Source organism: Mustela lutreola, chromosome 1 (genome assembly GCF_030435805.1).
Source record: "Mustela lutreola isolate mMusLut2 chromosome 1, mMusLut2.pri, whole genome shotgun sequence".
NCBI classification, from domain to species: Eukaryota; Metazoa; Chordata; class Mammalia; order Carnivora; family Mustelidae; genus Mustela; species Mustela lutreola.
The window spans coordinates 236,277,490-236,296,655 of record NC_081290.1 but is presented as its reverse complement, the minus strand read 5'-3'; the positions used below and the strand labels follow the sequence as shown (position 1 = coordinate 236,296,655).

Below are 19,166 nucleotides of genomic sequence, written 5' to 3'. Positions count from 1 at the left end.
TATTCCTTGATGTAGATATATTTATATATATAAATTTAGTAATGTGGCTGACACAAAACTATTTGCAAATAAAAAGCATTTCATTTCATAGTTCTGTCTATAATACATGCTCTGTAGAAGTTATACTGGAGAGTAATAAAGTATTATAACTAAGTTGTCCAAAACTTTTAGGTGTTCCATAAAATTCACACTGATTATTTTGACATAAATCTTGTTATATGTTCAAGATGGGAGAGCTAGGGAAATTATGAATGACATAATACTAAGGTCCATGTCTTTTTTTCTGTTACAGGATTCTGTAGTTGAGAAAAGTAATCTCTTTCCTCTAGATTAAAGTGAGTTATCTCTGAGACAGTTTCTGTCAATCTTTTTTCAGAAAGATTCTTGAAACATTTTCTCGAATCTGCCTAGTCCTCACTCCATAGATGATAGGATTGAGGGCAGGTGGAACAACAACATATAGATTGGCCAGGAGAATGTGAATGTATACGGGAATATTCCTGCCAAACCTGTGGGTCAAGAAGGAGAAAAAAGCTGGAGTGAAAAAGGCTAGGATAACACAGATATGGGAGCCACATGTATGAAGCGCTTTGAGTCTGGCATCCTGAGAAGGAAGGCAGAAGACAGCTCGGAGTATTCTCACATAGGAGATAACAATCAGTACAACATCAACAAACACCATTGATATAAGAATTAATCCAAATATCATGTTTACCTTTATATTGGCACAGGCCAGCCGAGCAATTCCCATGTGCTCACAGTATGTGTGGGGGATTATATGGTATCCACAGAAGGGAAGTCGCAAGATGAGAAACACCAGAGGGATTACCAAAATGAAATTAACTCCAAACACTACAACAAGGATGAAACCAATAACCCTATTTGTGAGAATCAGGCTGTATCTCAGAGGATTGCAGATGGCAACATGGCGATCAAAGGCCATCGCCACCAACACAACAGTTTCCATGGCAGTGAATATATGAATAAAGAACATCTGGGTGACACAGCCTCCAAAGCTAATCTCCTTCAAATTAAACCAGAATATTCCCAACATTTTGGGGATAGTGGATGAGGACAGGCCTAGATCAATGGAGGCTAACATAGCCAAGAAGTAAAACATAGGCTGATGAAGACTCTTTTCATTCTTGATCACAAACAAGATAGTGATGTTCCCCACAAGGGCGATCAAATACACAGAACAAAAAGGAAACCCAATCCAGATGTGCATCTCTTCAAGGCCAGGAACTCCCAGCAGGAGGAAATAGGAGGGGTGGAACTTGGTATCATTTGAAGGGGACATCCTCTCTCCGTTCTTTTGAAATTGCAGATAAAACAAATTATCAAATATTTAAAAGGTCAAACCACATCCAATAAAGAATACAGTAAATTTTGGGTGATGATCAACAGGAAATCAAGAAGGAAGTTTTATGCCAGCCCTTAATATGTGGATTGATTCAGATATTAAAAAATATTAATTCTGCTAAGTGTAGTGAACAAATGTGAGAAAATCTGATTTTATAATATTATTATTTGGGGGATGAGACAGATAATATTCAAATAAACAAAAAAAAGTGTGGGGGGTACAGATATCATATATGTGCATATTCAAATATGTATACTGGGAAGATTTAAAGGATATAAGGGATATAAGATATATAGGTGATATAAGAAAAACAAAGCATGGCATTGGATAGTAATGAAGTTGGTGTCTATTTAAATTTATTGTGAGGGAAGTTCCCTCTAGCAAGGTGATACTAAGCAGATAAATGATTTAGTGTAAAATTAATGAACACTAAATATGTTTTTTATTTGAGTATAGTTGACACAATGTTACATTAGTTTTAAGTGTTCATCTTCTATACTGATCACAAGTGTAGCTACCACCTGTCCTGTTTCATCACTATTATGATATCATTAACTATATTCTCTGTTTTGTGCTTTTTATTCCTGTGACTTATTCTTTCCATAACTGGAAACCTGTACTTCCTAGTCCCCTTCACCCATTTTGCACACCCCCCCACCCCCTGGCAACAATCAACATCAAATACATTTGAGACATGGGATGACCCTTGGATTTGAATCTGGAAAGGAGGCTCCTTCCACCTTGTGGGTCATGAACTGAAAGTGATAAATGCTCTTCTCTGATAAGTCTGTGAAATAGGGTTTTAGGAAAGTTGGTGACTCTCTAGGATATCAGGTAGTAGGTTTGTAAGGAATAAAGAAAATGAACTTCTTATTTAGTTTATTTTCCTCTTTTTCTATAGTCCATGGTTAGTGTGGTAAGTTGGAGTGAAGTGGTTCTGCTTGGGAGGTTCCCCAAGCCCCTCAGTTCAGTGAGAATCTAGGTAAGATGGACAGATGAAGGAAGTACTTATTTCTAAGGGCTTTCTCAAGTTTTCTATAGAAATTTTTTATCAAAACTTACTCTAAAAATTCTGGATAGCAAAAATAAAAACAAAAGAATATATTTTATTTTAAAATATACTGTTTGATCTATACTTTAAAAAATACTGAAATTAAGGAGAAAAAAAGTAAGAGAATTTACCTCTACCAAAAATATTTAAACAATACCTACCTAATGTTCTTCTGTTCCTCACAGCTTCAACCCTATTTCAGGCATTTCCTGTTTCAACTATTTCTCAGACCTCCGATCCCTTATCTCCAGTACCTGGCTCCCAGAACCCACCCTTGAGCAGCACCACTTGGCTTGGCCATGACCATGATTCTTTTATGATCAGACTACAGCAACATCTCCCCTTCAGACTTCATTGTATTTGTCACACCTACAAAGGAAAGTTTATACTTGTGCTGCAGCAGATGTCCAAACCCCAGTGTATCTCCCACAGAACCCTTAATCCCTAGGGTCTGGAGGGTTCCTCTTCCTGAAAAAAAAGACAGTTAATTCTCCTATGACTCTTTTTCTGAACTCTGGGATCTACAGTTGTTGCCTTGCATTATTAGTCTCTACTCTGACCCACAGATTCTATCCCCCAGCTTTACCTTTGGCCTAAAAACATTAAACTTTTCAGAAGTGTTGATTTTGATTTACAATAATAGAAGCAAGGTAAAATAATTAGGAAAGTATACATAGGCTGGAGAAATAACAAGTATAAGAATAATACTAACACCATGATGTGTAAAAGTGGTACGGAATAACACTGAGGAAGAAGGCTCTAAGGCCTTTTGAGTCCTCCTACTCTAGCTCAAATTAGGGGGAGTGGGTAAACAGTGCAAGTGCCAAATCTTTTAGAATTGTGTAGTTAGTGGAATTTCATAGACATTGGGGTTGTAGCTGGATTTTAGGTCCTCCATTACATATTGCATTTTGGATTCATATATAGAGATTCAGTATCTCCTTCCCTAGGATCCAAATCACTGTGACCTGGAAGCAGCAGCCCTACTCTACCAAGTCAGAATTGAGAGCTCAGATGTTCCTTCTCATGCTGTCCAAGCTGTATGTCTTTTTTGTTCAGATCAGCATATATTAGGCTTGCAGGGTCTAGGCTAAACAAGTGAATACTTTTACTTGGACAGTAGAATAATGTTGTAAAGAGGCTACAAATCCCCGATATATGAGTGGATACAGGTTAGTGAATGCAATATGGAAATTTGAGAAACCCATGAGAACTGTGAGAATTAAATGAGGGGAAGGGATGGGGGAGAACTAAATAATTTACTGCTATATGTGATGTGGTGAGCTGTTAACATGATCCACCTTTCAACACTCTTCCAGAATTGAAGTTGTGACTTACCTATAGCCAGTTTTCATGGTATTCTGTAGGAAACCAACTGCCTATGCAAGGGGCCAACCTGTAAGGAATCTGAAAGATTAACCCCTTCTTATCAGTCTAATCACTTACTCCAAATAATGGCTTCTATTTGTCCTACCCAATGCCATCAGAAACTCAGGCCATTTAAATCCATAATACTGAGTGTGTCCTCACTGAAATCATTGAAGATAATACTGGTGGATGGTGATGAATGTACTCTGAATACCACCAATGGGTACTTTATAAGAAATGACTTTATTTGCTCTGGGTCTTTCATAGATAGATTTTATGAAGTTCAGGAATGTTCCCTCTATCCCTATACTTTGGAGTGTTTTAATCAGGAACGGATGCTGGATTTTGTCAAATGCTTTTTCTGCATCAACTGAGAGGACCATGTGGTTCTTCTCTTTTCCCTTATTAATTTGTTCTATCACATTGATTGGTTTGTGAATGTTGAACCATTCTTGTAGTCCAGGGATGAATCCTGCCTGGTCATGGTGGATAATCTTTTTAATGTGCTGTTGGATCCTGTTTGCTAGGATTTTGTTAGAATATTAGCATCCATATTCATCGGTGATATTGGTCTGAAATTCTCCTTTTTGGTAGGGTCTTTGCCTGGTTTGGGGATCAGGGTAATGTTGGCTTCATAGAAAGAGTATGGAAGTTTTCCTTCTGCTTCAATTTTTTGAAACAACTTCAGGAGAATAGGTGTTATTTCTTCTTTGAAAGTTTGGTAGAATTCCCCAGGGACTCCATCAGGTCCTGGGCTCTTGTTTTTTGGGAGGTTTTTTATCACTGCTTCAATCTCGTTACTAGATATTAGTCTATTCAGGTTGTCAATTTCTTCCTGGTTCAATTTTGGGAGTTTATAGTTTTCCAGGAATGCGTCCATTTCATCTAGGTTGCTTAGCTTATTGGCATATAACTGTTGATAATAACTTCTAATGATTGTTTCTACTTCCTTGGTGTTAGTTGTGATCTCTCCAAAGGCAATGGAAACAAAAGCAAAAATGAACTTTTGAGACTTTGTCACGGCTGGCGCGACAAATCGACCAGGAAACATGAGGGTAAGAGGATGGTGAAAAGAAATTAAGAGACAAAGATGGGGGCAGGAGGGACACTGAGGATGATGTCCAACAGTGCCGATTTTATTCCACATCTTACAAACATTTATAAGGCAGACCACAATAGAAGGAGTAATACATCAGTACCTAGTGAGATGACCTCAAGTTTCTATAACAAGTTTACATTAACTACAAGCAAACCTTGTAATGCCAGGTAGTCTCCCTAAAGCCATTAGCAAGACAATCAACCAGGGAGTGGGTTATGGGAGGTACAGGAACAACAAGGACCAACTAAGAATTCATGACCTGATAAGGAGTCCAGACTTTGAAGGAGACACAAGTCAGGGCCTGGTTTGATCCAGGACTCCAACCATGCCGTAGCCTCCAACAGACTTCATCAAGATTAAAAGCTTCTGCACAGCAAAGGAAACAATCAAAAAAACAAAGAGGCAACCCACGGAATGGGAGAAGATATTTCCAAATGACAGTACAGACAAAAGGTTGATATCCAGCATCTGTAAAGAACTCCAGAAACTCAACACACACAAAGCAGACAATCATATCAAAAAATGGGCAGAAGATATGAACAGACACTTCTCCAATGAAGACATACAAATGGCTATCAGACACATGAAAAAATGTTCATCATCACTAGTCATCAGGGAGATTCAAATTAAAACTACATTGAGATATCACCTTACACCAGATAGAATGGCCAAAATTAGCAAGACAGGAAACAACATGTGTTGGAGAGGATATAAAGAAAGGGGAACCCTCTTCCACTGTTGGTGGGAATGCAAGTTGGTACAGCCTCTTTGGAGAACAGTGTGGAGATTCCTCAAGAAATTAAAAATAGAGCTTCCCTATGACCCTGCCATTGTACTCCTGGGTATTTACCCCAAAGATACAGATGTCGTGAAAAGAAGGGCTGTCTGTACCCCAATGTTTATAGCAGCAATGGCCACAGTCGCCAAACTGTGGAAAGAGCCAAGATGCCCTTCAATGGACGAATGGATAAGGAAGATGTAGTCCATATACAGTATGGAGTATTATGCCTCCATCAGAAAGGATGAATACCCAACTTTTGTAGCATATGGATGGGACTGGAAGAGATTATGCTGAGTGAAATAAGTCAAGCAGAGAGAGTCAATTATCATATGGTTTCACTTATTTGTGGAGCATAACAAAAAGCATGGAGGATACGGGGAGTTAGAGAGAAGGGGGTTGGGGCAAATTGGAAGGGGAGGTGAATCATGAGAGACTATGGACTCTGAAAAACAATCTGAGGGGTTTGAAGTGGCGGGGGGGTGGGAGGTTAGGGAACTAGGTGGTGGGTATGATAGAGGGCACGGATTGCATGGAGCACTGGATGTGGTGAAAAAATAATGATACTGTTATGCTGAAAATAAATAAATGAAAAAAAATACTATCTCAAAAAACAAACAAACAATGAATACTCTTATGCTGAAAATAAATAAAAAAAATTTAAAAAGAATGAATACCTAAATAAGTAAATAGCTATAACATATCACTTTCAAATGCTTAATGAAATAACAGGTGAATGTATAAATAGATAATGCACACAAAAATCAATTATAAGCATTTTTTAGTATGCTTAATTTCATTCAAAATATGAAAATGTATAAATTACAAAGGTACACTGTTTTACCTCTCCAAATGGCAAATATTTGAAAACTTACTAAAACAAATTGTAATGGACATAGGAAAAAAGTAGAATTTGTACTTTATGGGGATACACATTTATATTAGCTCTCTGAAGAAAGGGAAGATGCCCTAACTAAGATCAAACAGTTCCTCCCAGAAAAAATTTTTAAGTTTCCATTTAAAATTAAGTGGAAAAAATGAGGTTTGTAAAGCTTATGCTCCCCAACATTGTTTAGGTATACTCCAAATGTAAAAGAAGGAAATTATAATACAAAGAGGAAAGAAGTTGTATATAAAGAGATATAGGATATAGGAATAACAACATATATTATAAAATGAAAAATGGGAAGTATTGAGTATGCTACTATTTAGATTTTAAAAAGTCCAGGTACATAGAGGAATCTGAAGGAACAAATTTAAGATCTGATGATGGTGATTGCCTCCAGAGAGGAGTTTTATGTTGTATGAGATTTTGTTTTGTTTTGTTTTCAGATTTTATTTATTTATTTGACAGAGAGAGAGAGACAGCAAGAGAGGGAACACAAGCAGGGGTAGTGGGAGTGGGAGAAGGAGTCTTCCCAGAGAGCAGGGAACCCAAAGTGGATCTTGATCCCAGGACTCTGGGATCATGACCTGAACCAATGGCAGATGCTTAAAGGCTGAGCCACCCAGGCACCCCAAGTTGTGAGAGATTTTACCTCATTGTATAGTGTTTGGTAAACTTGAGTCTTGAATTTTATCCATATATGATCAATATGTATGAAACTAAAGGAAACCAGAATATTTAAGCTCAAAATTTGCCTCTTTGGCATAAAAAAAATATTTTGAGCTGAAGGCAATTAAGAAGTAAATGCAGAAAAAGTTACTGCCTTGTTGCCTGGAGGCAAGAAATAAATTCTTTCAGTGGAAACAGACTCTCATCAGCCCAGCAACGGAACCAAAGTAACCTACAAACAAATGTTGTTACACTGTTATCTTCTTAGTTATTTCTTTACTATTTACTTCCCCTAAACCAAACTTCTGTGTCAATTCTTCCCAAGTCTATTCTTTGTCTGAAAAGTAAAAAAGCCATTTGGGGCAACATGGATGGAACTAGAGCGAATCATTCTTAGTGAAATAAGTCAAGCAGAGAAAGACAACTATCATATGATCTCCCTGATATGAGGAAGTGGTGATGCAACATGGGGGCTTAAGTGGGTAGGAGAAGAATCAATGAAACAAGATGGGAATGGGAGGGAGACAAATCATAAGTGACTCTTAATCTTACAAAACAAACTGAGGGTTGCTGGGGGGAGGGGGTTTGGGAGAAGGGGGTGTGGGATTATGGACATTGGGGAGGGTATGTGCTTTGGTGAGTGCTGTGAAGTGTGTAAACCTGGTGATTCACCGACCTGTACCCCTGGGGACTAAAAATATATGTTTATAAAAATAAAAAATTAAAAAAAAAAAAAAGCTTCCTGCTCTGGTCATTTCCTCACTTCAATTTTTTAGGAAGGCTCCCACATACATGCAAAAATTTGAATAGATGTGCAGGCTTATCTTCTGTTAGTCTCTCTTTGTCAGTTAAAATTTTGGACCAACCAGGGACCCTAGGAAGAAAGGTTTCCATCCCCTGCAAAACAAAATATATGATCACATCTAGGACAAAAATTATAAGTTGGGAGTATACTTATTCGCATGAAAAATGTTCATAATATGTTATAATATAAAGTGAGTTACAAAAAATTTACAGTGTGACCACATAAGACAGGTCAGTTACAGATCTTTTTTTCTCCCCTTTGTCTAGTTGGCTTTTTTCTCTACTTTCCACGTAACAATTTAAATGCCTCCTTCTCAGCATAGAATCCCTACTCACCTTTTCTAGATTAAGTCCCTGGTGAAATGCTTTCATTGTACCTATTCTGTGAACAGATAATCAATGTGGAGTTTGAGGTACATCAGTAAACAAATAAGGTAAAGATCTATAGTCAGGATACTAAAATCCTAAAGAGTGGAGTTGGAGAGTGCATCCAATAAATATTAACATAATGACTAGGTAAGATGTATTATAAAATAGAAAGGGCTATGCACTATGAAAAAAAAAAATCAGAGCAGGACAAAGAAAATCAAGAGTACTAGACAGGACTTGTTAGGGTGGATATCTTTGATGTAACTGCACTTGAGCAAGAAACTGATATTTCCATTCATGCTAGGAGAAAAATATTTAATTGCTAAAATTTGTCCGCAGGCCCTTTGTAGTAGTCATCTGTCAGCGTAAATTAAAAAAGAGGCAATAATAGTGTTTGCTCATGAGACCATACAGTGAGGGACCTTGAAGAATCTGATGTCCAACTTCTATATTTAAGTAAGCCATTAAAAAATATCCTTTGAAGTGATACAGGATCATCATGGAGGGGACTTTTCACCATTCCAATCATGAAGAGTGGGCCACAAGCAATTCTTAATCTCTTAGAGAAACTATGCAGTATATTATAGACATTACAGTCAAAAGCCCTGGAAACAAACTGGCTGGGTTAAAATCCATGCTCTATCACTTGCTGGATATGTGAGTTTCATTTAGTCATTAACCTCTCTGTGCCTCAGTTTGCTTGTCTGAAAATGGGACATAAGATAGCAGCATCCTCATAGTTATTTTTAGGATCCAATAAGTATACAATTCTTGGAAAAGTACTTGGAAAATAAATGCTGTGTATCTTTCTTGTTGTTACTATTATTTCCTGCAAAACCATTTACTGTGGAAGCAAGCTATCCACCCTTTGATAGAAGGATACTCAGGGGAATACACAAGGAATCTCCACTCTGCCATGAGGTTCAGAAGCTGGGATGGGGGGCTGGAGAAGTGAGTAGCCACAAAGAAAATTGAGTTGCTAGGGATGAGAGAAAAATTTTGGAGGAGGAAAAAGGAGAGGGAGATAGGCTTCAGGGGCAGAAGGTATGATAGAGATCTGAAGAGTCCAGGCAGGTGACAAAGGGGGCTGCAGCTACTTTCAGGTCAAGGGCAATTCTAAGAACTTGGTATCTCTCAAAGTCCAAAAGCAGAGGGTGGCATGCCTGAGGTCATGCAGAAACTCACAGACAGGGAACTTCCAGATACCACTTCTATCTATTTTTCTGAGTCTTTTGTTCCTTGTCTTTTCTCTTTCCTCTCCAGTTACCCCAAAACATTTCTAGGCTTGAACTGGCTGTGCTCGATATTGGCTTCAAACTTTTGCATATATTGTTTCATTTTTAAGAATAACAATCCCTACCCACCCTTTCTTTTTAAAATACTTATACATATATCAAGATTCATCTCATCTCCTACCTTCTCTATAAAATCTTTACTTACCATCCACAATGGCCTTTGAGAATCATTTAGTTTTCATGAATTTTATAATAATTTTTTGTGCAATGACCCTGTTACTATTTTATAATAATGATTCCATTGCATTTTATATCTTGTACTAAAATAGAAATTCATTAGTGTGTTTGTACTCACTTCTATCTTTCAGTGCATGACATGGAATCACTCACATAGAAGGTATGCAGAAAACTTTGTGGGCTGATTTTGATGACATGTTTGGGAGATGAAATAAAACTGATTCTCTACTACCTATATAATTGGAAAGATTTCGCCTCAAACTACGATGTTCAGAATGAATCAGAGTTGAAAAATATAGGTTATAATAATAATGATCTCAGCTCTAATTTATTAAATGGTTAGTACATATTAGAAATTATGTTAAGTGCTTTTTTGTTTTTCATTAGAGGATTTAATCAGCCAGATAATCTTTGTGGTATGTTTTCCCCACATTTGATAAAAAGTATAGAAGCTGAAATTTAGAGAGATTAAATGGTCTGTTAAAGTCTTGTGGCTAAAAATGAAGACATTAGATTTAAATCTTGGGACTATGTGGATCCAAAACTCATGTTTACCCCAACTCTTTCCTAACTAACATTTTATTTTCTCCATACTGCATCCATTTGTATCATCTCTTTTCTTTCTTTCCTTTATGTTTCTTCTCCTGTGTCCCTGACCAGAGTCCATGCTCTAAGCAGCCCAAGGTCAGGGATTGCTTCCATTCAACTCTGCCTTTCTCTCTCGCATTAAACCTGAGGTATGACCAATGATATGACCTAAAAAAGTATCTCAAAATGAATGAATGAGTGGATGAATTAAACACATACTAGTCATTTAATTATTGCTTTTGTCTGTTTCACTGATAACATCACAATTATATTTTGTAGGTGCATTTTAAAGATTTATTTATTTATTTATTTATTTGAGAGAGAGAGCATGTGGGGAGTGGGCAGAGAGAGAGACAGAGAGAGAGAGACTCTCAAGCAGATTCCACACTGAGCACCGGGCCTGATGTTAGGCTTGATCTCATGGTCATGAGATCATGACCCGAGCCAAAACCAAGAGCTGGTAGAATTCCCCCGGGAAGCCGTCTGGCACTGGGCTTTTGTTTGTTTGGAGATTTTTAATGACTGTTTCAATCTCCTTACTGGTTATGGGTCTGTTCAGGCTTTCTATTTCTTCCTGGCTCAGTTGTGGTAGTTTATATGTTTCTAGGAATGCATCCATTTCTTCCAGATTGTCAAATTTATTGCCGTAGAGTTGCTCATAGTATGTTCTTATAATAGTTTGTATTTCTTTGGTGTTAGTTGTGATCTCTCCTCTTTCATTCATGATTTTATTTATTTGGGTCCTTTCTCTTTTCTTTTTGATAAGTCGGGCCAGGGGTTTACCAATTTTATTAATTCTTTCAAAGAACCAGCTCCTAGTTTCGTTGATTTGTTCTATTGTTTTTTTGGTTTCTATTTCATTGATTTCTGCTCTGATCTTTATGATTTCTCTTCTCCTGCTGGGCTTAGGGTTTCTTTCTTGTTCTTTCTCCAGCTCCTTTAGGTGTAGGGTTAGGTTGTGTACCTGAGACCTTTCTTGTTTCTTGAGAAAGGCTTGTACCGCTATATATTTTCCTCTCAGGACTGCCTTTGTTGTATCCCACAGATTTTGAACCGTTGTATTTTCATTATCATTTGTTTCCATGACTTTTTTCAATTCTTCTTTAATTTCCCGGTTGACCCATTCATTCTTTAGAAGGATACTGTTTAGTCTCCATGTATTTGGGTTCTTTCCAAACTTCCTTTTGTGGTTGAGTTCTAGCTTTAGAGCATTGTGGTCTGAAAATATGCAGGGAATGATCCCAATCTTTTGATACCGGTTGAGTCCTGATTTAGGACCGAGGATGTGATCTATTCTGGAGAATGTTCCATGTGCACTAGAGAAGAATGTGTATTCTGTTGCTTTGGGATGAAATGTTCTGAATATATCTGTGATGTCCATCTGGTCCAGTGTGTCGTTTAAGGCCTTTATTTCCTTGCTGATCTTTTGCTTGGATGACCTGTCCATTTCAGTGAGGGGAGTGTTAAAGTCCCCTACTATTATTGTATTATTGTTGATGTGTTTCTTTGATTTTGTTATTAATTGGTTTATATAGTTGGCTGCTCCCACATTGGGGGCATAGATACTTAAAATTGTTAAATCTTCTTGTTGGACAGACCGTTTGAGTATGATATAGTGTCTTTCCTCATCTCTTATTATAGTCTTTGGCTTAAAATCTAATTGATCTGATATAAGGATTGCCACTCCTGCTTTCTTCTGATGTCCATTAGCATGGTAAATTCTTTCCAAACATTTAAAGAAGAACTAATTCCTATTCTCCTGAAACTGTTCCAAAAAATAGAAATGGAAGGAAAACTTCCAAACTCATTTTATGAGGCCAGCATCACCTTGATCCCAAAACCAGACAAGGATCCCACCAAAAAAGAGAGCTATAGACCGATATCCTTGATGAACACAGATGCGAAAATACTCACCAAAATACTAGCCAATAGGATTCAACAGTACATTAAAAGGATTATTCACCACGACCAAGTGGGATTTATTCCAGGGCTGCAAGGTTGGTTCAACATCCGCAAATCAATGTGATACAACACATCAATAAAAGAAAGAACAAGAACCATATGATACTCTCAATAGATGCTGAAAAAGCATTTGACAAAGTACAACATCCCTTCCTGATCAAAACTCTTCAAAGTGTAGGGATAGAGGGCACATACCTCAATATCATCAAAGCCATCTATGAAAAACCCACCGCAAATATCATTCTCAATGGAGAAAAACTGAAAGCTTTTCTGCTAAGGTCAGGAACACGGCAGGGATGTCCATTATCACCACTGCTATTCAACATAGTACTAGAGGTCCTAGCCTCAACAATCAGACAACAAAAGGAAATTAAAGGCATCCAAATCGGCAAAGAAGAAGTCAAATTATCACTCTTCGCAGATGATATGATACTATATGTGGAAAACCCAAAAGACTCCACTCCAAAACTGCTAGAACTTATACAGGAATTCAGTAAAGTGTCAGGATATAAAATCAATGCACAGAAATCAGTTGCATTTCTCTACACCAACAGCAAGACAGAAGAAAGAGATATTAAGGAGTCAATCCCATTTACAATTGCATCCAAAACCATAAGATACCTAGGAATAAACCTAACCAAAGAGACACAGAATCTATACTCAGAAAACTATAAAGTACTCATGAAAGAAATTGAGGAAGACACAAAGAAATGGAAAAATGTTCCATGCTCCTGGACTGGAAGAATAAATATTGTGAAAATGTCTATGCTACCTAAAGCAATCTACACATTTAATGCAATTCCTATCAAAGTACCATCCATCTTTTTCAAAGAAATGGAACAAATAATGCTAAAATTTATATGGAACCAGAAAAGACCTCGTATAGCCAAAGGGATATTGAAAAAGAAAGCCAACGTTGGTGGCATCACAATTCCGGACTTCAGGCTCTATTACAAAGCTGTCATCATCAAGACAGCATGGTACTGGCACAAAAACAGACACATAGATCAATGGAACAGAATAGAGAGCCCAGAAATAGACCCTCAAATCTATGGTCAACTAATCTTCGACAAAGCAGGAAAGAATGTCCAATGGAAAAAAAGACAGCCTTTTCAATAAATGGTGCTGGGAAAATTGGACAGCCACATGCAGAAAAATGAAATTGGACCATTCCCTTACACCACACACAAAAATAGACTCAAAATGGATGAAGGACCTCAATGTACGAAAGGAATCCATCAAAATCCTTGAGGAGAACACGGGCAGCAACCTCTTTGACCTCTGCCGCAGCAACATCTTCCTAGGAACAACGCAAAAGGCAAGGGAAGCAAGGGAAAAAATGAACTACTGGGATTTCATCAAGATCAAAAGCTTTTGCACAGCAAAGGAAACAGTTAACAAAATCAAAAGACAACTGACAGAATGGGAGAAGATATTTGCAAACGACATATCAGATAAAGGACTAGTGTCCAGAATCTATAAAGAACTTAGCAAACTCAACACCCAAAGAACAAATAATCCAATCAAGAAATGGGCAGAGGACATGAACAGACATTTCTGCAAAGAAGACATCCAGATGGCGAACAGACACATGAAAAAGTGCTCCATATCACTCGGCATCAGGGAAATACAAATCAAAACCACAATGAGATATCACCTCACACCAGTCAGAATGGCTAAAATCAACAAGTCAGGAAATGACAGATGCTGGCGAGGATGCGGAGAAAGGGGAACCCTCCTACACTGTTGGTGGGAATGCAAGCTGGTGCAGCCACTCTGGAAAACAGCATGGAGGTTCCTCAAAATGTTGAAAATAGAACTGCCCTATGACCCAGCAATTGCACTATTGGGTATTTACCCTAAAGATACAAATGTAGTGATCCAAAGGGGCACATGCACCCGAATGTTTATAGCAGCAATGTCCACAATAGCCAAACTATGGAAAGAACCTAGATGTCCATCAACAGATGAATGGATCAAGAAGATTTGGTATATATACACAATGGAATACTATGCAGCCATCAAAAGAAATGAAATCTTGCCATTTGCAACAACATGGATGGAACTAGAGCGTATTATGCTTAGCGAAATAAGTCAAGCAGAGAAAGACAACTATCATATGATCTCCCTGATATGAGGAAGTGGTGATACAACATGGAGGCTTAAGTGGGTAGAAGAAGAATCAATGAAACAAGATGGGATTGGGAGGGAGACAAACCAGAAGTGACTCTTAATCTCACAAAACAAACTGAGGGTTGCTGGGGGGAGGGGGTTTGGGAGAAGGGGGTAGGATTATGGACATTGGGGAGGGTATGTGCTTTGGTGAGTGCTGTGAAGTGTGTAAACCTGGTGATTCACAGACCTGTACCCCTGGGGATCAAAATATATGTTTATAAAAAATAAAAAATTAAAAAAAAAAAAAACAAGAGCTGGATGCTTAATTGACTGTCCCACCCAGGCACCCCTGTAGGTACATTTTAAATGGAGGTCCTAAACTGATGAAATGGGGAAAACAAACAATTCCTAGACATGCTCTACTTGCTCCCCATTGGAGGGTCTCCCCTTCCCTCACACAGAACATGCACCAACACCAGGCCTGCACCCCTCGTTTTATTACCTGCTCTTCCTAGACACAGAAATCTATAATCCTTTTGTCAAACATAAAACCTGTAGGGAATGGGTACATTACTTTATCATTTTTTATTCTACATTTGTGTCTTGGCAGATCTTTACACAGAAGAACTATTTCATAATAGATAGTTACAAAAGCTTTAGAAAATCTACATATTAGTAGGACTTGTGTGTTTAATACCATTTTACTCACAGCATTTACAAAGGTCTTCTCCACTCCCTTTTAACCCCCCTTTCCCCTAAGCAATATATCTATTTTATGACTTATTTGTCTTGACTAATGACAACCTATCTCCAAGTAAAAACCTGATCATAATTTCCCGGATCTGCTTGGTCTTGATTCCATAAACAATTGGGTTCATTGTAGGAGGCAGTAGCAAGTAAATGTTGGCTACAATGATGTGTGCATGGTGGGGGATACTGTGTCCTCCAAAACGGTGGGCAAAAAATGTGAAAAAAGCTGGGACATAGGTGATCACAATGGCACAGATATGAGATGTACAGGTGCCGAAGGCTTTCTGGCGAGCATCCGCAGAGGACAAACTCACCACTGCTCGCAAGATCATAGTGTAAGACACAGAAATACAAAACATATCAAAGCCCCCAATCAAGAGGGCTGCCAAGAGACCATAGATAGCGTTGACCTTGAAGTTGCCACAGGACACCTTGGCCACGGACATGTGGTCACAGTAGGTGTGGGGAATGAAGTTTCCCCGGCAGTAGGGCAGACGCTTGGTGAGGAAAGTGAATGGGAGGATGAGCAGCACACCCCTCAGGAAGGTGGCAAGACCAGCCTTGGCGATGACAGGGTTGGTGAGGATGGTGGAATAACGTAAGGGGTAGCAGATGGCGACATAGCGGTCCAGGGCCATGAGCATGAGCACCCCAGACTCCATCCCAGTCAGCGTGTGGACAAAAAACATCTGAGCCAGGCAGGCGTTGAAGTCAATCTCCTTGAGGTTGAACCAGAATATGCACAGCATGTTGGGTACAGTGGTGGTGCACAGGGTGACGTCCGTGAAGGAGAGCAGGGCCAGGAAGTAGTACATGGGCCGGTGCAGGGCCTCCTCATGGCTGATGAGGTAGATGAGCCCACAGTTCCCCAGGACAGCGATGATGTACATGAAGCAGAAGGGCAGGGCGATCCAGGTGTGTGCAGCTTCCAGGCCAGGGACACCATTCAAGATAAAGAATCCTGGGGTCAGGCTGGAGCTGTTTCCCCCCCACATAGTGGCTCATAGGAGGTGGGCATGTTATGTTCTTTAAAAGTGGTGATTTCCTGGACAAGAAAATAACTCTAAGGTGAGTAGGGGGCTCAGAAACCAAATATAGAAAGAATATATTTTTTAATGAAAAGTGGTTTTCCTAGAGTTTTATTATCTATCATCACATTCCATCTCTGGTTCTTAACCTTGCACATGACATGGACAACTAGTCATTTTATGCCTCTGTTTTCTAAATCTCAAATGAGTATAATCATTGTGCCAGCCTCAGAAATTTGTTGGAATTATTCCATAATAATATATATAATGTGCTATAACTGTTCATAGACTATAGTAAATGCTCAATAAATATTAGCAGTAATACTACTGTTGTTATTACTGTTCCTACCTCAGTATAAGGTACCCCATGTGATAGAACTTATCATGTTTAATATACATAAATTCAAATGGAGCTGTTGAGAGCTGCTGTTATTCAAGTGTCACTGTGCACTTAGGGTGCAAAAGGTAGTATTAGATTTTGAGAGCCTTAGTTTTATTGGGTGATTGAGAATTGAACTTTACAGACAAACCATGAGAGACTCTTAACTCTGGGAAACAAACTGAGGGTTGTGGAATGGAAGGTGGGTGGTGGGTTGGGGTAACTGGGTGATGGATATTAAGGAGGGCACATGATCTGATGAGCACTGGGTGTTTATGCAACTAATGAATCATTGAACATTATATAGAAAACTAATGATGTACTATATGTTGGCTAATTTAATTAAGTAAGTAAATTTATTTTATTTGATAAAGAGAGAGAGCACAAGGACGGGGGAAGCAGGCAGAGGGAGAGTAGAAACAGGATCTCTGCTGAGCAGGGAGCTTGATGTGGGGCTCAATCCCAGGACCCTGAAATCATAACCTGAGCTGAAGGCAGATGCTTAACGGAGTGAGCCACCCAGGCTCCCTGCCTAATTGAGTTTAAATTAAAAAAAAATAAATAAAGTCATATTCTATGTAGAAAAAAAAAAGAGAGAGAGAGAATTGAACTTGAGAAACCATGCTTGCTACCAGGGCCTTCAAGAGAGGAAAATATATTCTCTTATCTTGAATTTATATTTTAGGCTGAAAAAAATGATAAATATCTCTTGTCATTCAAATGATATCCAGGGACATCTTATTTAGCTAAGTCCTCACAAGTCTTCTGCTAATTCTAGGTCACTCAGCAGTTGGCCATTTTAACCTCTGCAGAGAGAATGGTGTGGATAGGAGGCCACTACTAATGTCTGCTTCCTTCTAAGAGAACACTATAGCCACAAGACTAAAAGATCAGGATATTAAGATAACAAAGAAGAATATTTCATTCTGAATAACTGGCTTATAAACTAAAACAGATTGCCTATCATGGAAAATTCTCAGGCTCTTCCAAACAGCAATAACATACAACTAAGCAATTAATCTAACTCATTAATCATAAACAAGCAGAGTGCCAGCTCTTTTTCTCCCTCAGTATAAGATTTTTGTCTACACTATCCCTCTCAGATGATTCCCCCAGAATCATCTGAGAATCATCTGTGAATTCTGCTATTGAGTAAGCTACTTTTAAACTTAGATATAAAAAGGGAAAAAAAAAAAAACTAGATAGGTATGTCTGCCCTCCGAAAATACGAAAGTGGAGTCTTATTGTATGCTTACTCATGGAAATATAGACACTGAGGCTCCATGAGTTTCCAACATTAAGTAGCTGGATAGACTTGAACAATTTCAATGCTTTTAAAGGGAAGGTAATAATAGTATAGATTATAGAGGTTAAATGAGAGTTGATCCTTTAAGTGTTGTCTGGCATTTAGTAAATAATCAGTATATGTGATCTATTGTAATAATAGACAATAATTGCCAGATTATGCATTAAAACACATATTATTTACTTAACAGGTATTTATTGATTGATTACATGCCAGGTATCAGTCTACTTTTGGGGACTATCTTAGTGAACCAAAAACACCAGAATCTGTTCCACTACTGGGTACAATTTCAATGGTGTTGACTCATGTATTCAAATTTATATTAATGTCATGAGTACATATAATTAACCTCATTTTATATATAAGAGAATGTAAGTGCAAGGTAACTCAATTAAAAGTCTAAGTTGACAACACTTAAAAACTGGGAGAATCAAGATGTACGATGGTTTGATATTGAAGTCATGTGTTTAATCACTCTCTGTCCATGGTCCTAAACTAGTGAAGGAATAGCTGTTGGGCGTAACTAGCTGAAATAATTCATTATGACATTGGAAGAGGAGAAAACTTGTTCTTAACTGTGTCCTAGGAAAGAAAAAGAATAAATGTGTAAAGTAACAGAAAATCAGTCCTTAGCCAAGGGAGGTATCCTTGCAGAGAAACTCGTTCTGTGAGAGAGAACTTGTCTGCAAGATAGCTGGAATCCTACAACTGGACTTGTTCACATAGACACTGTACAGCACCTGGAAGTAGGGTTGTATGGGAAGATTTCTATAGGGAAACCCCTCTCAGGAATTCCTCTTAATGCCTTTTCAGATTCAGTTACTTTCCACCTGCTCACAAAGACCATTTCTACCAGAAGCAGTTCTGAGTACAGATATCTATTAAGGCAAAAGCTTTTGTGTTCTTCCCATTGGAGCCCCTTATTGTCCAAACTTCTTATTCAATGAATTCTGAGGTAGTTTTAAACTTATTTCACAATTAGGGGTATGCTGTTTTCCCTCTTAGTCCCTAAATAAGTGGTCATCCATTCTGATTGGAGTCAAGAAGAAATACTAGGCTTCCAATCAACCACATCTCAAACACTTGTATTTCTTGTACTATAAGCGTTACATTTGGGGAAAATACAAGTCTTTGGGAATCACCCAAACTCACCTCAGTGTCAGCAAAGACTGGGTTTAT

General features: G+C 38.2%; 2 protein-coding genes across 2 annotated transcripts; both read right to left on the bottom strand.

The window, feature by feature from the left end:
• Positions 1 to 361: 361 nt before the first annotated feature.
• On the bottom strand, positions 362 to 1,300 carry LOC131821611 (olfactory receptor 52E4-like). The gene has a single exon (XM_059157832.1). The coding sequence runs from the start codon at positions 1,298 to 1,300 to the stop codon at positions 362 to 364; it is 939 nt and encodes a 312-aa protein (XP_059013815.1).
• Positions 1,301 to 15,297: 13,997 nt separating this feature from the next.
• On the bottom strand, positions 15,298 to 16,269 carry LOC131821604 (olfactory receptor 52N2). Its single transcript, XM_059157822.1, has one exon. The coding sequence runs from the start codon at positions 16,267 to 16,269 to the stop codon at positions 15,298 to 15,300; it is 972 nt and encodes a 323-aa protein (XP_059013805.1).
• Between the last annotated feature and the right edge of the window lie 2,897 nt (positions 16,270 to 19,166).

Bases quoted from the DNA above. Each gene is read 5' to 3' on its own strand.
- LOC131821611 (XM_059157832.1), bottom strand. From the start codon at position 1,300: ATGTCCCCTTCAAATGATACCAAGTTCCACCCCTCCTATTTCCTCCTG.
- LOC131821604 (XM_059157822.1), bottom strand. From the start codon at position 16,269: ATGTGGGGGGGAAACAGCTCCAGCCTGACCCCAGGATTCTTTATCTTG.